Source organism: Dipodomys merriami, unplaced genomic scaffold (assembly GCF_024711535.1).
Source record: "Dipodomys merriami isolate MVZ:Mamm:240054 unplaced genomic scaffold, mDipMer1.0.p SCAF_2, whole genome shotgun sequence".
Taxonomy (NCBI): Eukaryota; Metazoa; Chordata; class Mammalia; order Rodentia; family Heteromyidae; genus Dipodomys; species Dipodomys merriami.
Window position 1 is genome coordinate 52,944,893 of NW_027203381.1, and position 22,317 is coordinate 52,967,209.

At 36.5% G+C, this 22,317-nt stretch overlaps 1 protein-coding gene across 4 annotated transcripts in view; it reads left to right on the top strand.

Moving 5' to 3' along the window:
• Nucleotides 1-22,317, top strand: part of Ppp4r1 (protein phosphatase 4 regulatory subunit 1) — a 69,225-nt gene that overhangs the window by 30,766 nt on the left and 16,142 nt on the right. For all 4 annotated transcript variants that reach the window (XM_070029644.1, XM_070029641.1, XM_070029642.1 and 1 more), the window contains 4 exons: nucleotides 1,615-1,742; nucleotides 7,895-8,421; nucleotides 14,163-14,335; nucleotides 15,918-16,013. In XM_070029644.1, coding sequence (XP_069885745.1) covers nucleotides 1,615-1,742; nucleotides 7,895-8,421; nucleotides 14,163-14,335; nucleotides 15,918-16,013 — 924 coding nt within the window. The remainder of the gene's footprint in view (nucleotides 1-1,614; nucleotides 1,743-7,894; nucleotides 8,422-14,162; nucleotides 14,336-15,917; nucleotides 16,014-22,317) is intronic.

The window sequence follows — 22,317 nt, forward strand, 5'->3', positions numbered from 1 at the left end:
AAAAGCGGAAATCCCTGAGTTCTTGTTTTCTCTTCTTCATCCTTATTCCTTCTTCCCTTTCCTTCCCTCTCTACCTTCTCCCTTTCTCTCCTCCTTTCTCCCTCTCTCCATCCTTCTCCTCTTTTCATTCTCTCTCCATTTCTTGCCTCTTTCTCACACACACACAATTCTAGCTTTTTAAGAACTCCAATGGAAAGTTTTTACCAGGTAGGTAAATGCTAGTAAATATATATTACATTTATTTATCTGTAAAATTCAGTTACACTCATTTATCTGAAAAGTATCTATAAAATTCACACATGTCTTTATTAAAATTTGCAGAAGGGATTAGTTATTTTATCATTAGAGAACTTGGTCTATGGCACAGTTGAGTTTAATAACACATGCCAGTGCTTCTGTCTTTGAGGTCTTTGTCAGCTATGTCTATACTTACTTCTTCCCATAAAACTCTTCTCAAATGTCTTATTTTAAAAAATCTTGGTCCTGAAAATAATACAGAAATCCAATATGAAATGGAATTCTAGCCACCGTCCTCCACATGAACTATTCAGTACTAACAGTATATAATGAAGGCCTCTGTGAAATAATGTTCCATATCTGTCAATTGGATTGTACGCAGTTCTGATACATCTGGTGCCTCCTTGTTTTGAAAAAATTGGTCTTCCTACCTAAGAACTTTAAATGTATTTGTATTTTTTTGGGTTTATTCCTTTTATTTTCTGTTTAATGTTCTTGGTTCTCTTCATTGTTTTCTTAAGAATACAGCAAGGGAGCTGGGAAGGTGGCTCAGTGGTAGAGTGCTTGTCTTGCATGCATGAGGCCCTGGGTTCGATTCCTCAATACCACATAAGCAAAAAGAAAAAAGCCGGAAGTGGCGCTGTCGTTCAAGTGGTAGGGCACTAGCCTTGAGCTGAAGAGCTGAGGGACAGTACCCAGGCCCAGAGTTCAGGCCCCACGACCGGACCAAAAAAAAAAATAAAAAAAAAAAAATAAAAAAAGAATGCAGCAAGACTCTAAAGACTTGTTTGCAAAAGTTTTATAGGACTTCATATTCAGATTATCATGGTTTGAATATTCAAGCCACAATAAAAACAATTGAAAGGAAAAATATAAAGATTTTTAAAGCTAGGTGAAGAATAATTTTGTAATTTGGAATCTGGATTTCTTTTATAAAAAGCCTTATTCCCAAACATACTTTGGTTTGGTATGTGGAAAGAGCATATTGATTATTTAATATATAAGTGGAACTCTTTTTTTCCTGGTGGTATTAGGGTTTAAATTCAGGGCTTTGTGCTTGTTAGGCAATTACTCTGACACTTGAGCCATATCCCCCCAGCCCTTTCTTCATCTGCTTTTCAGGATTATTTGCTTAGGGCCAGCCCCAGACTCTTGCCTTAGATTTCCATGTAGCAGGGATCACAGGCATGAACCATTATGCCCTTGCCTGTTGATTGAGATGAAGTCTTGCTAACTTTCTTTGCTAGGACTGGCCTCAAACTATGATCATTACAGGCATTAGCTACCATGTCCAAGCTTACATATGCTTTTTTATTTAAAAAAAAACAAAACAACTTTGTGCATATATTTTATTATTGTCTTTTTTTTTCTTCTTAGGTTCGCCAAGCAGCTTTTCAGTCTCTGGGACCTTTCATATCTACTTTTGCTAATCCATCTAGCTCAGGCCAATATTTTAAAGAAGAAAGCAAAAGTTCAGAAGATAGGCCAGTAGAAGACCAAAATAGGTATAATATTATAACTTTGTTTTCCAATTCTACGGTTTATGGACATCATTTACATTATTTTACCTCAGTATTCTTTTTGGAGGGATAACTTTGTCTTGAAAATAAAAATGGTTAAATTTGTCTAGCATTTTATTTTGGACAAAGAGTGGTCACATTTAGAGTAGTATGGTCGTAAACTACATTTTGTTTTAAATTTATATGATTGTTAGTTTTTCCAGTTTAGTTACTTATTAAATGAGAAGATATATCTAACTCTTAGCACATGCCTAGCACCTAGGCTTTTGAATACTGTTTTTAATAAAATTACCTAATAAACTGTTGGTATTTAAAATATAAAGGGTGTTAGGGATGATGATTATTATCAGTGTTTAAGGAGTAAAACCTACTTTAAGAATATATTTGACTGGATGCCAGTGACTCAAGCCTATAATCATAGCTATTGAGGATGCTGAGATCTGAGGATTGCTGTTTGAAGCCAGTCCAAGCAGAAAAATCCATGAGACTCCTACCTCCCCAGCAAAAAGCTGAAAGTGATGGTATGGCTTAAATGGTAGATTAGTGCCAGCCTTGTGCAAAAAATCCAAATGAGAGCAGAGGCTCCTGAATTCAAGCTCTAGTATGAGCATTCCCCTCCCCCCCCAAAAAAAATATAGTCCATTTTGGACTACTTTCCTTGCAGTCAAATGTGTATCTTGACTTCTCAGCAAATAGAATGATAATTGTAATCTCCCAATTGAGCATTCTAATGATTAGCCATGAAGAAGTTTGCTGAAATACAGATTTTAAGTTAATCAATTTTCAAATAATGCTTAAAATAATGTGACTTTTATTTTTTAAAATTTGCATTGCTGGGTGCTGTTGGCTCACACCTGTAATCCTAGCTACTCAGGAGGCTGAGATCTGAGGATCATGGTTTAAAGCCAGCATAGGCAGGAAAGTCCATGAGACTCTTTAAGATAACCACTAGAAAACCAGAAGTGAGGCTGTAGCTCAAAGTGGTAGAGTGCTAGCCTTGAGCAAAAGAGCCTCAAGGACCTGAGTTCAAGCCCCATGACCAAACCCCTCCCCCAAAAAAATTAGCATTAAAAATTTGAATTAAATTTTAGTCCTTAGAAATTATTATAATATATTTAGAGGAAAAACTATATCTAACTTAGATCATAGGAGGTATACATAAATAAACTTCTACAATTACTCATGGGAGATGATTTGAGCACGTGCTTTTGGAACAGTCTTTAATTGTTTGAGTTACCATAGTGTCTTGTCCCTCCCTTGTGATGATGCTAATGGACATTTTCTTCTGTAGGTCTTGGTACTGTGATATTTGCTTTCTTGGTGTTTTGATTTGGCAGTTCTTCCTTTCTTCTCTGCTGCCTTGTTTTACCTTTTTGCCTGTTCTCCTACTCTCCTGCTGAATAGCCAAACAAACCTGAGGTACTGTTTTTTGTAAAGGAAGAAAAATCACTTTATCCTTGTCTTCCCAGAATCTGTCAGTTCTTTTGACAGGAATTTGGCAAAAATGATGAGGGGGGTGGAAATGTTATGTTTTTCACTTTTAAAGTTAGTATACTTTATTTTATTTTATTTTGTTTTTGTTATTGACTTCCCTGAAGACTTAGATAACTTTTATTTTCCAATTTGGAAAGTGCATATTTAGAGACATTGTGAATTACAGGGTATTATGTCAGATAGGGGACTGCACCCTCTTTGTAAAAAAAAAAAAAAAAAAAAAAGGCAGGTAGTAAAGTTTTCATTGTCACAACTAGGCAGGGTCTGCCTTAATAGTGTGAAAACAGCCATAAGGTTGTGAATGGATGGGTTTGTCTGTGTTCCAATAAAACCTTATTGATGAAAACAGTTGTATGCCTATTAAGGCCTGCTTGCTGACTGGCAGTGTATGGAAAAGCTATTTAAAGATAGTTTAATTCCTTATTTCTTTTTTCATTGTAATGAGGTATACTTTGTACCCCTTGTTGTCAAGTCAGTGTAGCATTGGATTTTCTTTATAGTTCTAGACTTTATTGAATTGTTAATGGTTTGGTGAAGAGAAAGAGTTTCTGGGTAAGAAATAAGTTGTAATTAAGTATTGTAAAAGCTTTTAAATACTTTTGACTTTGTCTAGCTTATAAGGTGCTAGTCCCTTATATTAGTAAGATTCAGAATGATTGGCTTGGTTGCCCTTCCTGAAATATTGTATTGGCTTTTGGTTTTAAAGTGTCTTAAAACTGTACGATTGTTGACAATGATTGATTGATTGATTGTGCAAAATGTAACTGAGCACCTACTATGAACCACAGGCTGTAAATAGAAAGGTAGAACTTGGTTCCTATACTCAAGCTTTCCTAGAATTAAGATTTCTCTTAACAAATACCTTACAAAGTAAGCTGTTAATTCTGCAGTTCCTCCATTATTTAGTTTGGTATTTCACCTGGTGCTGGAAGTCATTTAGTACTCCAGGATGCATTTATTGATTATAAATCTCAGATTTGTCTTTCATTTAGCCTGTCAAGTTATTAATGCGTCTTTGAAAGTGCTGATAAAGGCTGTTTACAGAAGCAAAGTTAAAACATTCAGGTTTTAAAAGTGTAAGCATTCTCTTTTATATTTCTTGGAAGTTACATTGCCTGACTATACTGTGCTGTTTTGGTTCTCCTTGTACTTGCTGCTTTCTTTTAGGATGTCATGTTCAGTCTGTACCATCTTAACAAATGACATGACAGGGTATTCACTACCTTCCAAAATCCCTTCCTGACTTATCCAGGAAACTCAGAGCTTATTTCCTTTGTTGTCAGTAGCACTGATTCTAGAGCACTAATATTTAAAAAAATTTTATTATCTTAAAGTAGTTGTATAGAGGAGTTGCCACTTTTAACAAAGCAGTTTATTGAATGCGATACATCTTGATCTGTATCACTCTTTTCAACATTCTCACCCACCTCTCCTACCAGCCCCTTCCCTTTTTTCTTAATTTTATAGGATACATATTTACTTCTTTACTGCATCCTGCCCCTTTCCCTTTGGCCCTACTCCTCTCCTTTCTTATATTCATTATCTGGTTTTTGTTTTGTTAAACTTTGACTGCCTTTTCTAAGGAATTATGCTATTTGAGTTCTCTCTTGAATCTGCCATATTTCAGTTAGTACATTTGTATACACTAGGTTACCACCCAACATATTCACTTAGATGTTACAAACTACTTCTGGCTTACACATGTGGGAACACATGCAACCTTTGTCTCTTGGAGACTGATTTACTTCACTTAACATAATTTTTTTAGGTCCTTCCATTTCTTTGTAAGTGATATAATATTATTTCCAATGAATGAGTAAAATTCCCACATTTTCTTGATCCATTTGTCCATTGAGGGGCATCTGTGCTGATTCCATACCTTGGCTATGGTCACTAGGGCTACAGTGAACATAGTTGTGCTGGTGGCTTTACTGTATCCTGGCTTATAATGTTTTGGATAGATTCCCAGGAGTGGAATTGCTTAGTCATAGGGTAGTTCTATGTTCACTTTTTTGAGGAATCACCATACTGCTTTCCAGAGTGGTTGTACAGATTTACATTCCTACCAGTAGGACATTAGGGTTCTCTTTTGATCACATTCACTAGCATATTAATTTTAAATCATATCTTTTAAGTTATATCTTTGCATCTGTCATGGCTGCAGACCCATATAATTTTCATCTTTTTTCTGATAGCTTCTTCACTGGGTCTCTATACATGATTGATGTCCTGAATGAGTTATTTTAAGAACACAGATCTAATATCAAAAACCTTAAGTACCTGAACTGCTCGGGCTAGATTTTGTCTATTGAGCTTAATACCGGCTCTAAAAATAAAATTGCCATAAATTTGAAAATACTTGGAAGGTGTGTCCTGAGAGTTTTTTCTGCTTTGATCTTAGAATCCATTTTTTGGGGGGGTGCAGTTCTGGGACTTGAACTCAGGGCCTGGGTGCTGTCCCTGAAATTCTTTTCTTCAAGTCTAGTGCTCTGACACTTGAACCACAGCATCACTTCTGGCTGTTTCTGAGTAGTATATTGGAGATAAGAGTTTCATGGACTTTCTTGCCTTGTTACCATTGAACCATGATGCTCAGATCTCAGACTCTTGAGTAGCTAGGATTTAAGGCATGAGCCATCATTATTCAGGGAACCCAGTGCTTTTTAACCAGATATTCTATAGTTCATTTCTCCTTCAAAATACCATTTGGTTTTCTAGGCCCAGCAGACTATGTGTAGGAAATCTGATTAAGCATAAATTTTTGTGGCCATGAGAAAAAACTAAAGGTTCTTTTTGAGAGAAATTTCTGATCCATTCTGTAGTGCTCCTGTTTCCGAATATCTTAGAGGCTAGGATGATTATTCCATTGTGCAGAATCACAGGTTTCCTCAGTTTTCAAAACCATGTTGTTTTTGTACAATAGCATTTAGAAGTCTGACCTTTGGGAATATCAGAATCTTGATGTTTAGCCACTTGCTCTTACACTGACAGTTATCCAGCTCCAGGAAAAATTGTAACTTACAGCATTTATTGTGTAAGCAGTTTAAATCCATACATGGAGTAATCCCTCCCTGAACTTAATTTCAGGACAACCTTTTTTTTTTTATATTTGTTTCTTTTAAAAAACAACATTCTATGAAATATAAGTTAAACTTACTAGTAAATTTACATTTGTTAAACAAGGTTTAACAAAATGATTTTATTGCTAAGAATGTTAAAATCTAATCATAATGGTAAGGTGAGAAAGAGATGAGGAGCTTCAAGTCCCTGGAGTACTTTTCCATTTGAATGACCTTTTAATTAGAGAGAGAGAGAGAGAGAGAGAGAGAGAGAGAGAGAGAGTGTGTGTGTGTGTGTGTTTTAAGTGGAGTTTTCTTAAATGTATCACATTTAAATATATAATAGAAGCAGATTCAGTCCATCCAAACATGAATATATTGGCATTTTCATTAAACTGCTTCTGATGATGATCTTTGTTCAGATCGTCTCTCATTTACCTTCAGTTTCTACAGCAAGTCTGTGTTCAGCTTATTGTTATATACTGCTTTTATAATGATCATGCAAAAAGAATATATCTAACATAATTTCCTTAATTCTTGCATAAAAAGATAAATTCAGAGTTGCACAGTGACTACTTAGAAGTTTTTCATCTCTATCGCCCATCATTTCCTTCTCTTAGGGCTAGTGAAATCATTGTTACTTAGAATGACTATCTTTCTTACATTGGTTCTTGCCTTTGTGTGCTATTTCTTTGAATACTTTTCCTTCCCTTGGCCTCTTAAACATGATTCTTCTAAATACAATTCATGTCATTTCCTCCAAGGCCTGTGTCCTACTTCCATGTGCTCAGTGTATAAGCTTCTCTTCTCACCACTCTGAGAGTAATTTGCTTATTTTTCATTTCTTCTCTGTTTGCCTCTAATTATAATCTCATTCACATTCAAATTCTCAAACCTGGTATCATTTCCTGGTTCCTAGTAGGTGCTCAATAAGTGCTTGTTAAATTTTATGGAGTTTAATTGAGAGATAAACAGTAAACTTACATTAGTGCTTTAGTTTAGATAGAATGGGCAGCTTCTATTGTGGACTTTAATTGGGATTTTGTACCATTTATTAGCTAAATTATTACTTCCTTTTGAGGGACTGTTCTGGGAACAGAGATGGAATTTACAGAAGAAATAAAACGTCTATTTTCAGTTGAGCAGATTTTAATATATTTTATGAGTTAGTTAATAGATTTTTTCCTTTCCTCTTTTTATATAAGCATAAAAACTTTATCAGCTTTTACCTTGAAGCAGATTGGCAATACAAATTCTAAAAATTAATTAAAAACTCTTAAAAGGCCTTGTAGGAATTTCTTTTTCCTACTGTTAGTGAAATTACCATATTATTAGATTTTCCAACTAATAATAATGCTTGCATATGTATGTAGCCTTATGCTCAACAGGTGTTTATATCTCTGAACACAGAACAATTGATGGAAAAAGAAGCGTTATGAGTAATATTCATAAACTATTCAAGTTGTGTGGATAATTTATAAATTTTAGTATTTAGCTTGTGTAAAGGCTATATGTAATATCTTTCATTGATTTGTTTTCAGTAATTATTTTTATGTTTTTATTTTTTCTAAATAAAACAATAAGGATCTGCAATCAAGATGTCCCTGGGGAAGGACAGATGAGGTCAGAAGCTGTTCCTTCAGATCTCAGTGTATCTAATTCCAGTGTTAAACTGGAAAACATGCTGGAAGATGATGCTGTAGAAGCATTCAGGAGCTCTTCAGATGAAATAAGCATTCCAGTGGACAATTCTTTACTTTGTACTTTGTCTTCAGAATCTCATCAGGAAGCAACTAGTCATGAGAATGATAAAACACCTGGTAACTACCAGTCTGCATTGCAACCAGAATTTGGCACCAGTTCCCAAGATTCTGCTCCTTTAGATCAGGAATTGTACAACTCTTTCCATTTCTGGAGGACTCCTCTTCCTGAAATTGATCTGGATATAGAACTCCAGGAGGACTCTGGGAAGAGTCCTAGCTCAGAGAGAGCAGAGGAAGCACTGGAAGTTCCTGTGCCTGGTTCTCCAAACATCACCATGGCCACCAGGAAGGAACTAGAAGAAATGATAGAAAACCTGGAGCCCCACATTGATGACCCAGATGTTAAAGGTATGGAAGAATTAGGCAAGGTTGTGCTTTATTCTAAAATTGTTTGAAAAAAAAATGTTGTGGCATTAAAATTTTTTTTTCCTGAAAAGTCTCCTTTTTTTTTTTTTTTTTAGAATTGGCACGATAAGTCTTTATTTTTAGAGAAATGTACTTAAGATTGTTCACTGTTGGAATTCCTGTCTGATTCTGCACTTAATCACTGAAAGCATAAGTGTATTTAAAACAAAAACCAAATTTTGAAAACTCATAACTTAAGGTTTTTCTAATCACCTACATTTTTTCCCTCAGTTATAAAACCAACATTGAAAATTCCTAAACTATTATTAGTTTGTTCACTGTGGAAAATACCCATTTTTTTTTTTTTTTTGTGTCAGTCGTGGGGCTTGAACTCTGGGCATGGGCGCTGTCCCTCAGCTCTTCAGCTCAAGGCGAGCGCTCTACCACTTGAGCTACAGCGCCACTTCCGAAAATACCCATTTTTAAAGCAGATAAAGTGAAACCTTTAGTAGTCTTATAAAAGATTATGCTATAAAACATGAAACAAAAACCCTTATATTTGAAAATCGCATCATTTTTGTAAGCTAGCAGTTGTCTTTATTTGCCTTTTATTTACCATTTTTAGAGATTTCCTACTATAACTTTTTGGGGGAAATTAATTATGACCAAATATTAATTTATGTTCTTGTTAACATTTTATTTTGATGAAACCTTTATGAACGTATAAATTTTTTTCTTGATAAAAGTCATTTTCTGAATGGACAGTTCTTTGAGATTTGAAAAATGGTCAAGTACTGCCTTCCTTCCCAAGCTTTTAGAAACATTGATCTGAATCAAATCAAATAATATGTAGCTTTTTGGAGTCTGACCTATCAGTACAAAGTATGAGGTGTGCACATGTCAGTAACCCATTCCTTTTATTATTTTATGAAATACATTTTTTTCTTCACTGTTCATTATTTTTATTTGTTTAGTTTTGGTGGTACTGAGATTTGAACTCAGAGCCTTACACTTATGGTGCTTTACTATTTGAACTACACCACCAGCACTGTTTTCTGCTGGTTAATTTTGAGATAGAACCTCACTTTCTATAATCTACCTGCTTCCTCTCAAGCTGAGAACACAAGTCCAAGTACTATATCTAATTTTCCTCTTCAAAGGTGAAGTTTTAAGGACTTTTCTGTCCTTATTGGCCTCAAATTTCAATTCTGATTTCAGCCTCAAGTAGTCACCAGTGCTCAGCTAGATTATTATTTTTTTAATGAAAACTTTACAGCTTTACTTTCTTTATATTATTCCTTGTTTATGCAAACTCTCATCATAGATTTTTTTTTTACTACTCTCAGCTAGTTCTGTACATTTCATCACAATACGATAATAGAGCAAGTACTGATGGCTTTTTAAATCTTATTTGGCAAACTAGAATCCTAACCAAAATCTGTGTTTTTGTTTGTTTATTTATTTATTTTATTATTATTACTATTTTTTTTTTTTGGTCAGTTGTGGGGCCTGAACTCTGGGCTTGGGCTCTGTCCCTAAGCAATTCAGCTCAAGGCTAGTACTCTACCACTTAAGCCATAGCACCACTTCTGGTCTTTTCTGCTTATGTGGTGCTGAGGAATCGAACCCAGGGCATCATGGATGCGAGGCAAGCACTCTACCACTGAGCAATTTAGCCCCCAAAATCTGCTTTAATGTCATTTTTCTTTCCTTTCATTTTTCTCTTACCCTTAATTGAAGAGAACTGGGCACAGAGAATTACCTCCCAGTGATGTCCACAGACAATTCCTGTCAGGGAGTCTTTACAACTTTCAGCTTTATTTAAGTTTTATTACTTATCATTGTAAGTTTTATTAGGCTTGTCATACTTTAATAACTTATTTTTCTTAAAGTTCATTTTTATGGTAAAAGAATTGGTAGCTAGTTTATAAGCCTATTCTGAGGTTCTCATATTATAATACTTGATAGTTCTGTTCCACATATAAGACATTTAAAATTGTCAGTTACAGTAGTGAATGAGCTGCTGTAAATTTTTTTCAGTAAATAAGCTAAAAATGATTTCCATAGTTTTCTTTTTGAAAGATCTAGATGTCAGTTTCTGAAGATGGCTAATCATACATTGATTTAAAATTGCAACTTCATAAGGCATAATTGGTTTTAATTTGAATACACTATCTTGTGTTTAACTTGTTCATAGTTTAATACTTATGATAGATTAAATTTATCACATTGTCTGTCAGTAATGATGATTCCTTGAGCAGCTATCCACTGATCCAGGGAGTCATTCACTGAGCAGTACTTGTGGAGCACCTCTGTGAACCAGGTACTAAATATATATAACAGGAACCAGATGACACTCCCAGCCTTCGAGAGCACTGAAGTGTGACACTTGGATACTAAGTGGCACATGGTACCAGTAAGGTCTACCATAAGCAGAAGGAAGCAGGTGGCAGTGTTGGATTTGCTGCTTAGTCTGCACAGTTCTGTAGCATTTGATATTGAAGACATACATGTTTAAGCTGTTAATTTAAATAACTGTTCTAATTTTCCTTTGTGTTAGAAGGTATTTTGAATTGCAAGGGGTAAGCATTAATTTGGGGTACATTTTCCTTTTCCATTTCTAGCATTATGGGGCTATGAGAAAATGTCTACAATTTTTAAAGGAAAAACTTCAAAAACAATTTAAAAATTAAGGTCTGGCTGAGATGTATATTAAAATTACATTGCCATGTACATTTTTTCTTGATAGTAAAATAGGAAAATGATGGAGACTTACAGGCAGAATCTACCTAAAGAAGGGCACGTTATCAAAACTGATTTATTTCACCTCTGTCTGTGTCACTTTTTTTTTTTCTAGTTGCTGTCCTGTGGGAGGTGTCTTGGGAAATAAAAACTTTTGACTTTAGTAATTTTTTTCTTCTAAGTCAGCTTTTGCTTCAGTCTTTCAAAGTTTTACCTTCCTTTGAGCATGGGATTTTTTTTCCTTGTGGGTTTTGGTCATGAATGTTTTGATACTACAGTGAAATGCTGTTATCAGGGAGGGAAAATGTCTTCTGTCAGTTGTAGAATACAATTGATCTTGTGAATCCTTCGTGGAACAATCTCTAGAATAGATTCAAGATAGAAAAACACAAGTAGAATTACACCCTTTCCTGAAAGACTTCCTGAGAGAATTTGAGATCTTTTTTCTTTGTTAGAAGTTTTCAATTCTGGCATTTGGGATCAGATTCAGCATTAACCTAAGTAAGACCCACCTACCTAAAGTACTGAGGCAGAGTTTCTGATTACCAGCTTAGTCCATCACGAGGTTCATAGGTTTCATAAACATAAACTGCTTACACAAATGTAAATTCCAGGTAAAGAAGGAGGCCTTTTAAAAGCAGTCCTAGTTAAGAATCATTATTAGGAACTTCCCAACACTGTTTGTGAGAGAATTGGAGATTGTGAAGTTATGTTGTGACCATCTGTGCCAACTTCCTCAGGAGGGCTGGGAAGGTGGCTCAGTGGTAGAGCGCTTGCCTTGCATGCATGAGGCCCTGGGTTCGATTCCTCAGCACCACATAAGCAGAAAAAAAAAGCCGGAAATGGTGCTATGGCTCAAGTGGTAGTATGCTAGACTTGAGCTGAAGAGCTGAGGGACAGTGCCCAGGCCCAGAGTTCAGGCCCCACGACTGGACCCCCCAACTTCCTCAGGAAAGAAGTGTGTTTTGAGATTTCCAGGTAGCTCCATTTCTGATACATGTTGCTGTGGACTGTATTTCTTCATAAATTAGTGGTTAAATAAGCAAGATTTATTTGGCAGGCTCATGTTCCCTAACCATCTTCTACATGGATTGTGTTGCCTAATTTTTCTCTTTCCTCTGAGTTCTTTTCCATGTATCAATGGAATTAAACATGGTGAACTGGAATAGCTGAACTGATTGTTTCAACTGAGAATGATAGTGGGTGACTATATCAGATACTAACTGAACTAGGGAGAAATCAGCTATCCCATAGTAACTCCTGAGTCTCAGAATACCACTCTAAGACCTTTAGTAAGAAAACTAGCAATAGGTTTCAGTAACTTGAGTCACAGGATTCTATTTTTTTATGTAAAGTAAAAGGCAGGTTTGACAGAGACTTGAAGTTTTACTTAAAATTTCTCCTGATGGTACTTTGTATGCAGGTGTGATATTTCAGTAGTAACCTATGTTTATAAAACTCTGCCTCCTTTCTGTGACTGGAGAGTTTCAGGGTCAAGTGCCCTAATGATTCAGCCTGAGTCCTATGTGGCTCCCCCCATCTTATATCAGTTTTCTAAAGGAAAAATGTTCACAACATTTCATTAAATTTTTTATGAACATACAGATTTAAAATAAGGATTAATATGGATAAAAGGAAAGTTTTTAGTCTACTTTGAGATGTGACTTTAGTCAGACATTTTCTGTGAAAGGCTCAGATTTAGTAGTCACAGCTCAGAACATCTGTGATGCACAAGAGACCCCCTCACATGTCATATACTGCTGTTGTACAGAAGATTTTATTTAACCGTTGCTTAGTCTGCTTTGAGTGCTTTTGTTGGGAAACTTGAAAGATCCCAAAAGGGAGAGCTAAAGTGATGTAAATAGTTATTACAGTTCTAGCTGAAATTCTGAAAACAGTGAAAATCCTCCACAGCACTTTTCCTCACTTAAATAATGTAGCTAATGTTGATCCACTAGATAGAATAGGATCTCCTCACGCATGTGTCTTTCATACCTGTGCCAAGTAGTACACTTAGTACTGCAGCATATTAATAAGTTGTCTTAAGCAGTTACTGCTTATTTTAAGAACTTAATATCATATTTTGCACATCTGTATGAATTACTTGGAATAAATGCTAAGCAATATTTTTATACTAAGTAGTTTATGAGGGGTAAGAAGAATGCTATTTAGTTCATGCCACTACTAGTGTTCCAACTCAGGGCTAGGGCACTGTCCCTTTTAGCTTTTTCACTGAAGGTTGGTGAAACAAAGCTCCACTTCCAGTTTTTGGTTAACTGGAGATAAATGTCTCAGGGACTTTCTTGCTATGGCTGGCTTTACCCATGATCCACAGATCTCAGCCTCCTGAGTAAGTAGGATCACATCTACCACTGGTAGAATTTTTTTTTTTTTTTAGTTTTGAATTTCCTTTATAAGGCAGACAATACTGATTTCTAGATTTAACAACCACCATATAGTAAGTTGTCATTTTGATTCCTGAAAGCAAGTTATTACTCATACAGGATCCCTGTGTTTGAGACAAAGTATACGAATTTCATTTTCATAAAGAATTAGGTGAGAATAAAATAAAACAGGTTGCCACAAAATCTTTATAATTCCATTGTTTTATGTTGGCAGGATTTGTGTGACTGCTCTTCTGATAAAATAGCTTAGTAAGTAAGCCTTATTAGTTTGACTTATAAACTACCAAAACATAGTTAACTTATACTGAAATTGACCCCTTTTAATATACTGGAGATACCTCTCACAACTAGATAGCATTTATTTTTCCATACTAATGCAGAATAATGTACAGTAGTGGATGGGCACTTTTAATCTCATGAAAACATAATTTGTATTCTACTTTTACTCTTGAAGGACTAATGATTTTCCCACATTAGAAATTGTTTTCAGCTTTTGATGGCAGTATCAAAACAAAGTGTGCATTTAGCTGATACAGAATCATACCTGTGAGATCCTGCAGTTATTTCACTCACCCCATCTGTCTCCTTTACCCACAGCACAGGTGGAAGTGTTGTCTGCTGCGCTGCGTGCTTCTAGTTTGGATGCTCATGAGGAGGTCATTGAAATAGACCAAACACAGGAGCTGCAAGAAGAGCAGGGTATAAAGGAGCTACCCAATTGTAATATAAGTCAAGAAGAGTCTGTGCCTGTAATCAGCGAATCTGTTGAGGTAATGAGCTCAGTGGTACTTATTGAATGAGAGCAGTGTGTATCAGCAGTCTATTATTGTTGGGAGACAATTTGTGTTAATCACTTTCTACTTTAGTACCTCTGATGTTTTAGCTCTTTCTTTTACATAAAGTAGAAGTAATTATTCTCACCACATCTTGTCCTTGTCATATTAAATGCCTAGAGAGAAGTAAATCCTATAAGCCCTGTCTATATGACCATTTTAGTGGACTCAAATGTTAATGTAGCTCACTGCAGTGAAATAGTCTTACTGGAAACAAAGCCCTTTATCAAGAATAATTAACTCTTCCCTTTTCTTTTTGGAGAGGTGCTTTGTTTCTGATCGGACCATTTCACTGCAGCAAGCAACACAGTATTCTGAGCAGAAGAACGGGACTTGAGGCCATGTTGCGGAGGGCCAATGGCATTATCTGGACTCGAGTCTGAGGGTGGGTACTGTTACTAGCATCATCTTTGCTGCATTCCTGTAGCTGTACATATACAACCCTTCCCTGACTACCTACACATACCCTTCAAGCCAAAGTCATTTCGTTATCTGTATTCCTCTTTTGTTTGATTAAACATAAAGAAGGACTCCACAACTCAGAATGACTTGATTTATATGCCCTCAAAAGAGTATTACTTACACATCAGGGATGGCAAGAAAGTTCTTGGAGATATAGTAGTTAGAAATCTGTTCAGTACCAGTTCTTTAGAGTGAAACTGACCATTTGAGAGTTTATCAGTATTTTAGTAGGGTTTTTGTGTGTGTGCGTGTGCATATGTGTGTGTGTGTGCATATGTGCATTTTGTTTTATGTGTGTTGGGAGGGTGGTTGTTAAAAGCAGAAAATAACTGCCAAGGATTGAAATAGATGTTACATGTGGCTCCCAGTGGCCTCTAAGACAACTAACTGAACAGTTCTGTCAATCCTGTTTAATAAATGAATAAATTTGGCCTGATACCAGTGCCTCACACCTGTATTCTTTGCTGCTCAGGAGGCTGAGATCTGAGGATCCCAGGAAGGAAAGTTCCTGGGACTCTCTATTTCCAATTAACTAGCAAAAAAGTAGAGCTGTGGCTCAAGTGGTAGAGTACCAGCTTTGAGCAAAAAACTAAGTGATAGTGCTCAGTTCAAGTCCCAGTACTGGCATTAAAAAAATAATAAATAATTTGAAATTCTGGCCCCTTTTAAAATTGCTCTTAAGTTATTTCAGTTTTTCTGAAAATGTTTTTCTTACATTTAGTTAGGTGGTCAGCAAGCTTGATGTAAATTAGGGGAACTTCTTATGAGGTCTTAGGTAGTTTTATAACCTTTTTAAGCACCTGAAAATTGTGTGTGTGTGTGTGTGTGTGTGTGTGTGTGTGTGTGTGTGTGTGTGTGTGTGTGTGTGTGTGTGTGTGTGTGTGTGTGTGTGTGTGTGTGTGTGTGTGTGTGTGTGTGTGTGTGTGTGTGTGTGTGTGTGTGTGTGTGTGTGTGTGTATTTTTAGTCTTGAAAGGTAAGTAACCTGTGGAATAGTTTAAATAAGGAAAACTCAGGCAGGCAAGCTCATTCAGTAGATTTTTTTTTTTCTCCTGACAGAATGTAGATGCCACTCCTCACTACGTCCATAGCAATGCAGATGTGAGCAGCAGCAGTGACTTCAGCCCTGACCAAGAAAGACGGCCTAAAGTGCAGGTGAGTGGTCAAAATGCTGACCTTTGTCTATGAGCTCCTCAGAAGCCTGTTTCTGACAAGCAAGTCTGCATTTAAAACAACATGTCTTCGAACATGTCTAGTGTGTCATATGTACTACTGAAGAAAATTCAAATAGTATGATGAATAGCACAAAGCACAGATCTTCCCATAACAGTTCCTGCCAAGCTTGGTCATATTTTTCTGGGCATATAAAAATGTGTATATATTCCTTTCTTATCTTTCAAGACAAATACAGTTACCACCAAGGAACCTTGCTATTTCCCCATGCCTAAGTTGCCAAGAGTGCATTATAAAATACTGCTCTGTTTTAGAGATTAAATTGTAAACAAAAAAATAAAAAAAATGCTTCAAGTACAAACAACACCTAGTTATATTCTAGTTTCAAACGACATCTAGTTATATTCTAGTTTCAGAGACTTTTTTGCTTTATTTAATGCTGGTCCTAGGGCTTGAACTCAGAACCTGGGAACTGCCCCTGAGCTTTTTCACTCAAGGCTAGCACTCTACCACTTAAGCTTCAGTTCCACTTAAGCCCTTTTTTCCCTTTTTTTTTTTTTAATGGTTCATTGGAGTTGAGTCTCAGGGATGCACAAGCTGGCTTTGAACTGAGATCCTCAGATCTTAGCCTCCTGAGTGGCTAGGATTATGTGTGAGCCATTGGCACCCAGCCAATATCAGAGATTTTAAGTGTGGGGAAATCATTGGGCTATGATTTATACTTTGCCTCCTCCTCCTTTTCCTCTTCCTGGGAGCACACAAGTCCCTTAGTTTGATTGCAGCACAGTTGCCCCAAGGCATTTGTGGTTTGTGGTTGTTAAAAGTACTACACACAGGGTGGGAAGGTAGCTCAGTGGTAGAGCGCTTGCATTGCATGCATGAGGCCCTGGGTTCGATTCCTCAGCACCACATAAGGAGAAAAAAAAAGCCGGAAGTGGCGCTTTGGCTCAAGTGGTAGAGCGCTAGCCTTGAACTGAAGAGCTGAGGGACAGCACCCAGGCCCAGAGTTCAGGCACACGACCAAAAAAAAAAAAAAAAAAGTACCACACATAGTTCTCTGTGTTGTCAGTTTCTGAACTGTACAGAGAAGATTCCCAGGGTCAATTGGTATATCTGTTTAATTTTTGTTTTTAGTTAAAAGTAAATCATCATGAAAAACATTAAAACATACCTTTTCTCGCTTACAGTGAGAAATATTTTTAAATCAGGACACATAGGATTATTTTTTGTTGTAATGGGGTTTAAACTTAGGTCACACTCTCAGTAGACAGTCAGTGTACCACTTGAGCCATGACCAAACCCTTTTTGGCCTTATTTTTTAGGTAGTTTCTTGAATGGCAGATCAGCTCATGCCTTTAGTGACTAGGTCTAATTAATTAGCAATACAGGAGCTTGAGCTCAAGGCCTTTTTCAGTGAGGCTGGTACTTTTTAAAACACTTGAATATGCCTCCAGTTCTGCTTTTTACTGGTCATTTTTGGAGATGGAGTCTCCATGAACTTTTCTGCCTAGGTTTTGAACTCCATCTGCTGGATCTCAGCCTCCTGAATAGTTATTATTATAGACATGAGCCACAGGTACCCAGCTCAAATGCTTTGTTGTTGATGTTATTTTTGTTGGTCATGGGGCTTAAACCTCAGGGCCTGGGCTCAGTCCCTGAGCTGTTTTTGCTCAAGGCTAGCACTTAACCACTTTGAGGCACAATGCCATTTCCAGTTTTCTGGTGGCTAATTGGAGAAGTGTCTCACAAACTATTATGCTTTGAATGGTGATCCTCAGATCTCAGCCTCTTGGAGTTGCTAGGATGACAGTTATAAGCCACTAGTACTCGGCTTTCGGAAGTATAAAATATGTAGCAGAGGGAAATGCAGTCAGTGAATTTCTTTGTTTTCCTCCTCTTATTCCATTTTGCTTCCTCTGGAGCAGTCTTGTTCCTTGTGAATGTTCCTTCCATGTTATGTTGCACATAACATTAGCAAGGCTATATATACTTCCTTTTCCTCATATTCTATACATCATTGTGTGTACTTCATTTTTCTCTCAGACAGTGAAATACCCTTATTCCCTCACCATCTATAGACAGTTTGGAAACCTTACCCACCAGTTTTTTTTTTTTTTTTTTTTTTTGCTAAAGTATAGTGCTGTATCACTTTAGTCTCTGGCTTACTTCTGACCTTTTTTTTTTTTTTTTTAATTTTTTTATTGTAAAGATACTATACAGAGGGTTACAGTTACATGAGTGAGGTAATGAGTACACTTCCTCTTGAACATTGTTACCCCCTCCATTGTTTTCCCCCTACCATCCCCTCCCTCCCTCCCTTCCCCGAGGTTCTTTTTTTTTTTTTTTTTTTGATTGTGATTAAGTGATTACATAATTTCCGGAAATTCACAGTATTGTGGAATAATGATGCTCATTTAAAGTAACAAGTTCATTCTAACTTTCCTGGAGCAAATTGTCTATCACAGTCTGTAATATATAACGGTGCTCACATGTTATATACCATATATGTGATCAGCAGCATGGGGATATTTGGTAGTGGTTCAACCAGATGAGACCCACCAGTATTTTTAAACAACCTGAAATTACCTTAATACAGCAAAACAGCAAAATAGCCATCTTTTTTTCATCCCAAAAGTATGTATCTCCCAACTGGCATTTTCTACAATGCTTTTCTCTCTATAGCTTCCTTTGGAAACTACTCTTCAAGAAAATGTGATCTGGTTTTGCCCTGGCCATTTTGTACAAAACCATGATTTTTCCTACTACTTACTAGTAAACCATTTTTCTCTGAATTCTGCCACACAGTTGATAATTACCAGAGGTACTATACAGAATTTGCCATCAACTAACCCTCAGATTATCACTTTGCCTCATCTTCTGCTTTAGCTAATTGCATATTCTCATCTAAGGAGTAAGCAATGTAACCAAATATTTGTATTTTACCAATGTAAGATACTTCTGTACAATGGCAATTTTTGTGTGTATGTTTTGTGTATATTTTTTGTATGTACTTTGAACTTGGGCTTTGTACTCTCACTTGGCTTTTTTGCTCCTGGCTGCACTCTTACCACTTGAGCCATGCTTCTAGTCCAGCAGATAGACATGGTTTTTTATGCTGGTCGTAGGGCTTGAACTCAGGGCCTGGGTGCTATCCGTGAGCTTTTTTGCTTGAGCCACAGCTGTACTTCCTGCCTGGGCTTGCTTCCAATTGCAATCTTCAGGTCTCACTCAGCCTTCTGAGTAGCTAGGATCGCAGGCTTTGGTGTCTAGCAGCAAATAGAATTTTTACAGTAGAGAGGCCTTGAGAGACATCTCTTTTTGGTGGTACTAGTGCTTGGGACATTCAATTCCTGTCAAATAAGCATCTTCTGTTAAGAAGTGAGTTGTTATTATACCTTATCTGAGAATAATTCATTAAAAACATTTTTAGAGCCTTCAGTATTATACAAGAAACTATTTAAGGTAATAAAGTGAAATAATCTCCATAGTCTAAATATAAGGCACTGAAACTTCTTTTTTTAACAAAAGATTTTTTTTAAAGACTGAAAATAAACTATTTCATTTGAAATCCTGCTACTTGATTAGTATATTTCTACTTTGAAACATTTTGTAAGTGCTCTGAAGAGATTATGTGAATTATGGGCTGAGAGTTTGTATACTACTCCTGAAATTCTTACGTTGAAGTGCTAACCCAATGTAATGGAATTTGAAGCTCAGTTTACAGGAGGTAATTAGATTTAGAGACCAAAGGGCTTACATTTACATGCGTCAGGTACTTGAGTACATTTCCTTTTGTACAGTGTCATCTGTTTCCTCATTCTCTCCCATTCCCTCCCTTCCATCTCCACCGATGAGTTGTATAGTTCACTTTCATCAGTGTCCAGTGCACTCCATTGCTGCACTTTTTCACCCTTTTTCCTTGGATTCTGTGCCATCCCTCCCACCTTCCCAAAGATATGCATGTGGATACCCTGTATATATAAGATATAGAATATAGAATCATCAGCAAAAGAAAAAAATAGAAAAAAGTCCTTTGTTTCCATATCTTTGGAGTTTGTTTCAATATATTTTATTTGATGTACATATGAAAAGGCTCTTGGGTATTACACCTTTGTGATTCTCTCCTAAGACTATCCTCTTTTGGTCTCACTGTATGTATCTAGTTTTCTGTGTAATTTGTCATATTGCAGTGTATTTTAGATCTAACTTCACATACTAGAGAGAATATGTGCCATTTGTCTCTCTGATCTTGGCTTGCTTCACTAAACACGATTTGTTCTGCAAATGACATTATTTTATTCATTCTAATTGCTGTGTAAGATTGCATTGTGTATAGGTACCACATTTTTTGACCCACTCATCTATTGTGGGGCATATATAGGTTGTTTCCATATCTTGGCTACTGTGCATAGTGTGGCAATGAACATGGATGTGCAGGTGTCCTTATCATACCCTGGTTTATGATGCTCAGGGTCGATGCCTAGGAGTGGTATGGCTGGGTTGTTTAGTTTTTTTTTGAGGAACTTCCAGACTACTTTCCAGAGTAGTTTACATTCCCACCAGCAGTGAAGTGTGTAGGGTTCCTTTTTCCCCACATTCCCATCTAGCATTTGCTCGAATTAAAAATGTTGGCCAGTCAAACTGGGGTGAGATGGAATCTCAGAGTTGTTTAGATTTGCATGTCCTTATGGCCAAGGATGTTGAGCATTTTCTCATGTGTTGAGCATTTTCTCATGTGTTTCTCTGCCATTCTTACCTCTTCTTCTAAGAACTCTCTCCTTAATTCCCCTGCCCATTTAGTAATTGGTGTATTTTTAGGAGGGGTTAATTTCTTGATCTCCTTTTATATATTGGATATTAGGCTTTTGTCTGATGTATTATTGGTAAAGATCTTTTTTCAGTTGGTTGGCTGTCTTTCCAGTTTAGTAACAATGTCCATAGCCATGCAGAAATTTTTTTTTTTTTTTTTTTTTTTTTGGGTCCGGTCGTGGGGCCTGAACTCTGGGCCTGGGCGCTGTCCCTCAGCTCTTCAGCTCAAGGCTAGCGCTCTACCACTTGAGCCACAGCGCCACTTCCGGCTTTTTTCTTTTTGCTTAATGTGGTGCTGAGGAATCGAACCCAGGGCCTCAGGCATGCAAGGCAAGCACTCTACCACTGAGCCACCTTCCCAGCCCCAGAAATTTTTTGTTTTAATGTAGTCCTACTTAGCAAGTCTCTCTCCCATCTGTTGTACCATTAGGACTCTATTTAGGAAGTTCTTGCCAGAAGTTCTAATGTGTTTCCTATTCTTCCTTGCAGTAGTTTTGGAGTTTCTGTCTGACATTGAGGTCTTTTTGATCCACTTTGAATGGAATATTAGTACATTGTGACAAGCAGGAATCCACTTTTAGTTTTCTGCATATGGCTGCCCAATTTTCCCAGCACCAGTTGTTAAAGAGGCTATGTTTTTTTTTTTCACTATATGTCTTTGGCTCCTTCATAAAATATCAGATGACTGAGTATGTGGTTTTAATTCTGGGTCTTCAAATCTGTTCCATTTATCCTCAGGTCTATTTTTGTGCCAATATCAAGCTGTTTTTGTTATTATGGCTCTGTAGCAGTTTGAAATCTGGTATTGTAATACCTCCTGCATTTTTTGCCTAGAATTGCTTTTGCTATTGTAGGTCTTTTATTATTCCATGTGAATTTTGGATTGTTTTCTTTATTTGAGTAAAGAATGTCATTGGGATTTTGATGGGGATTGCATTGAATTTATATATTATTTTTGGTAGTATGGCCATTTTCACAATATTGATTCTATCTATCCATGAACATGGAAGGTCTTCCCATTTGATTTCTTTCTTTAAATTTTTATAGTTTTTGCTAAAAAGATCTTTTACATATTTGGTTAGGTTAATTCCTAGGACTTATTTTTCGAGGTTGGGTTTGTTTTCATGATTTCCCTTTCTGCTTTTGTACATGGTTGTCATATGGCTACTGGTTTTTGTGGATTAATTTTGTATTCTGCTATTATTATTGCCAAAGTGGTTGATCAGTTGTGGGAATTTGGGGGTGGAGTTTTTGGGTCCATTAGTTTTTTAGGTCCATCATGTCATCTGCGAATGGGAATAGTTTAATTTCTTCTTTCCCTACATGCTCCCTTTTATGTCCTCTTTATGTTTTATTGCTCTGGCTAAGAATTCCAGAACTGTATTGAACAGGAGTGGAAAGAGTGGGCATCTTTGCCTTTTTCCTGATTTTAAGGGAAATGTATGATATTGACTGTTGGTGTGCCATATATAGTCTT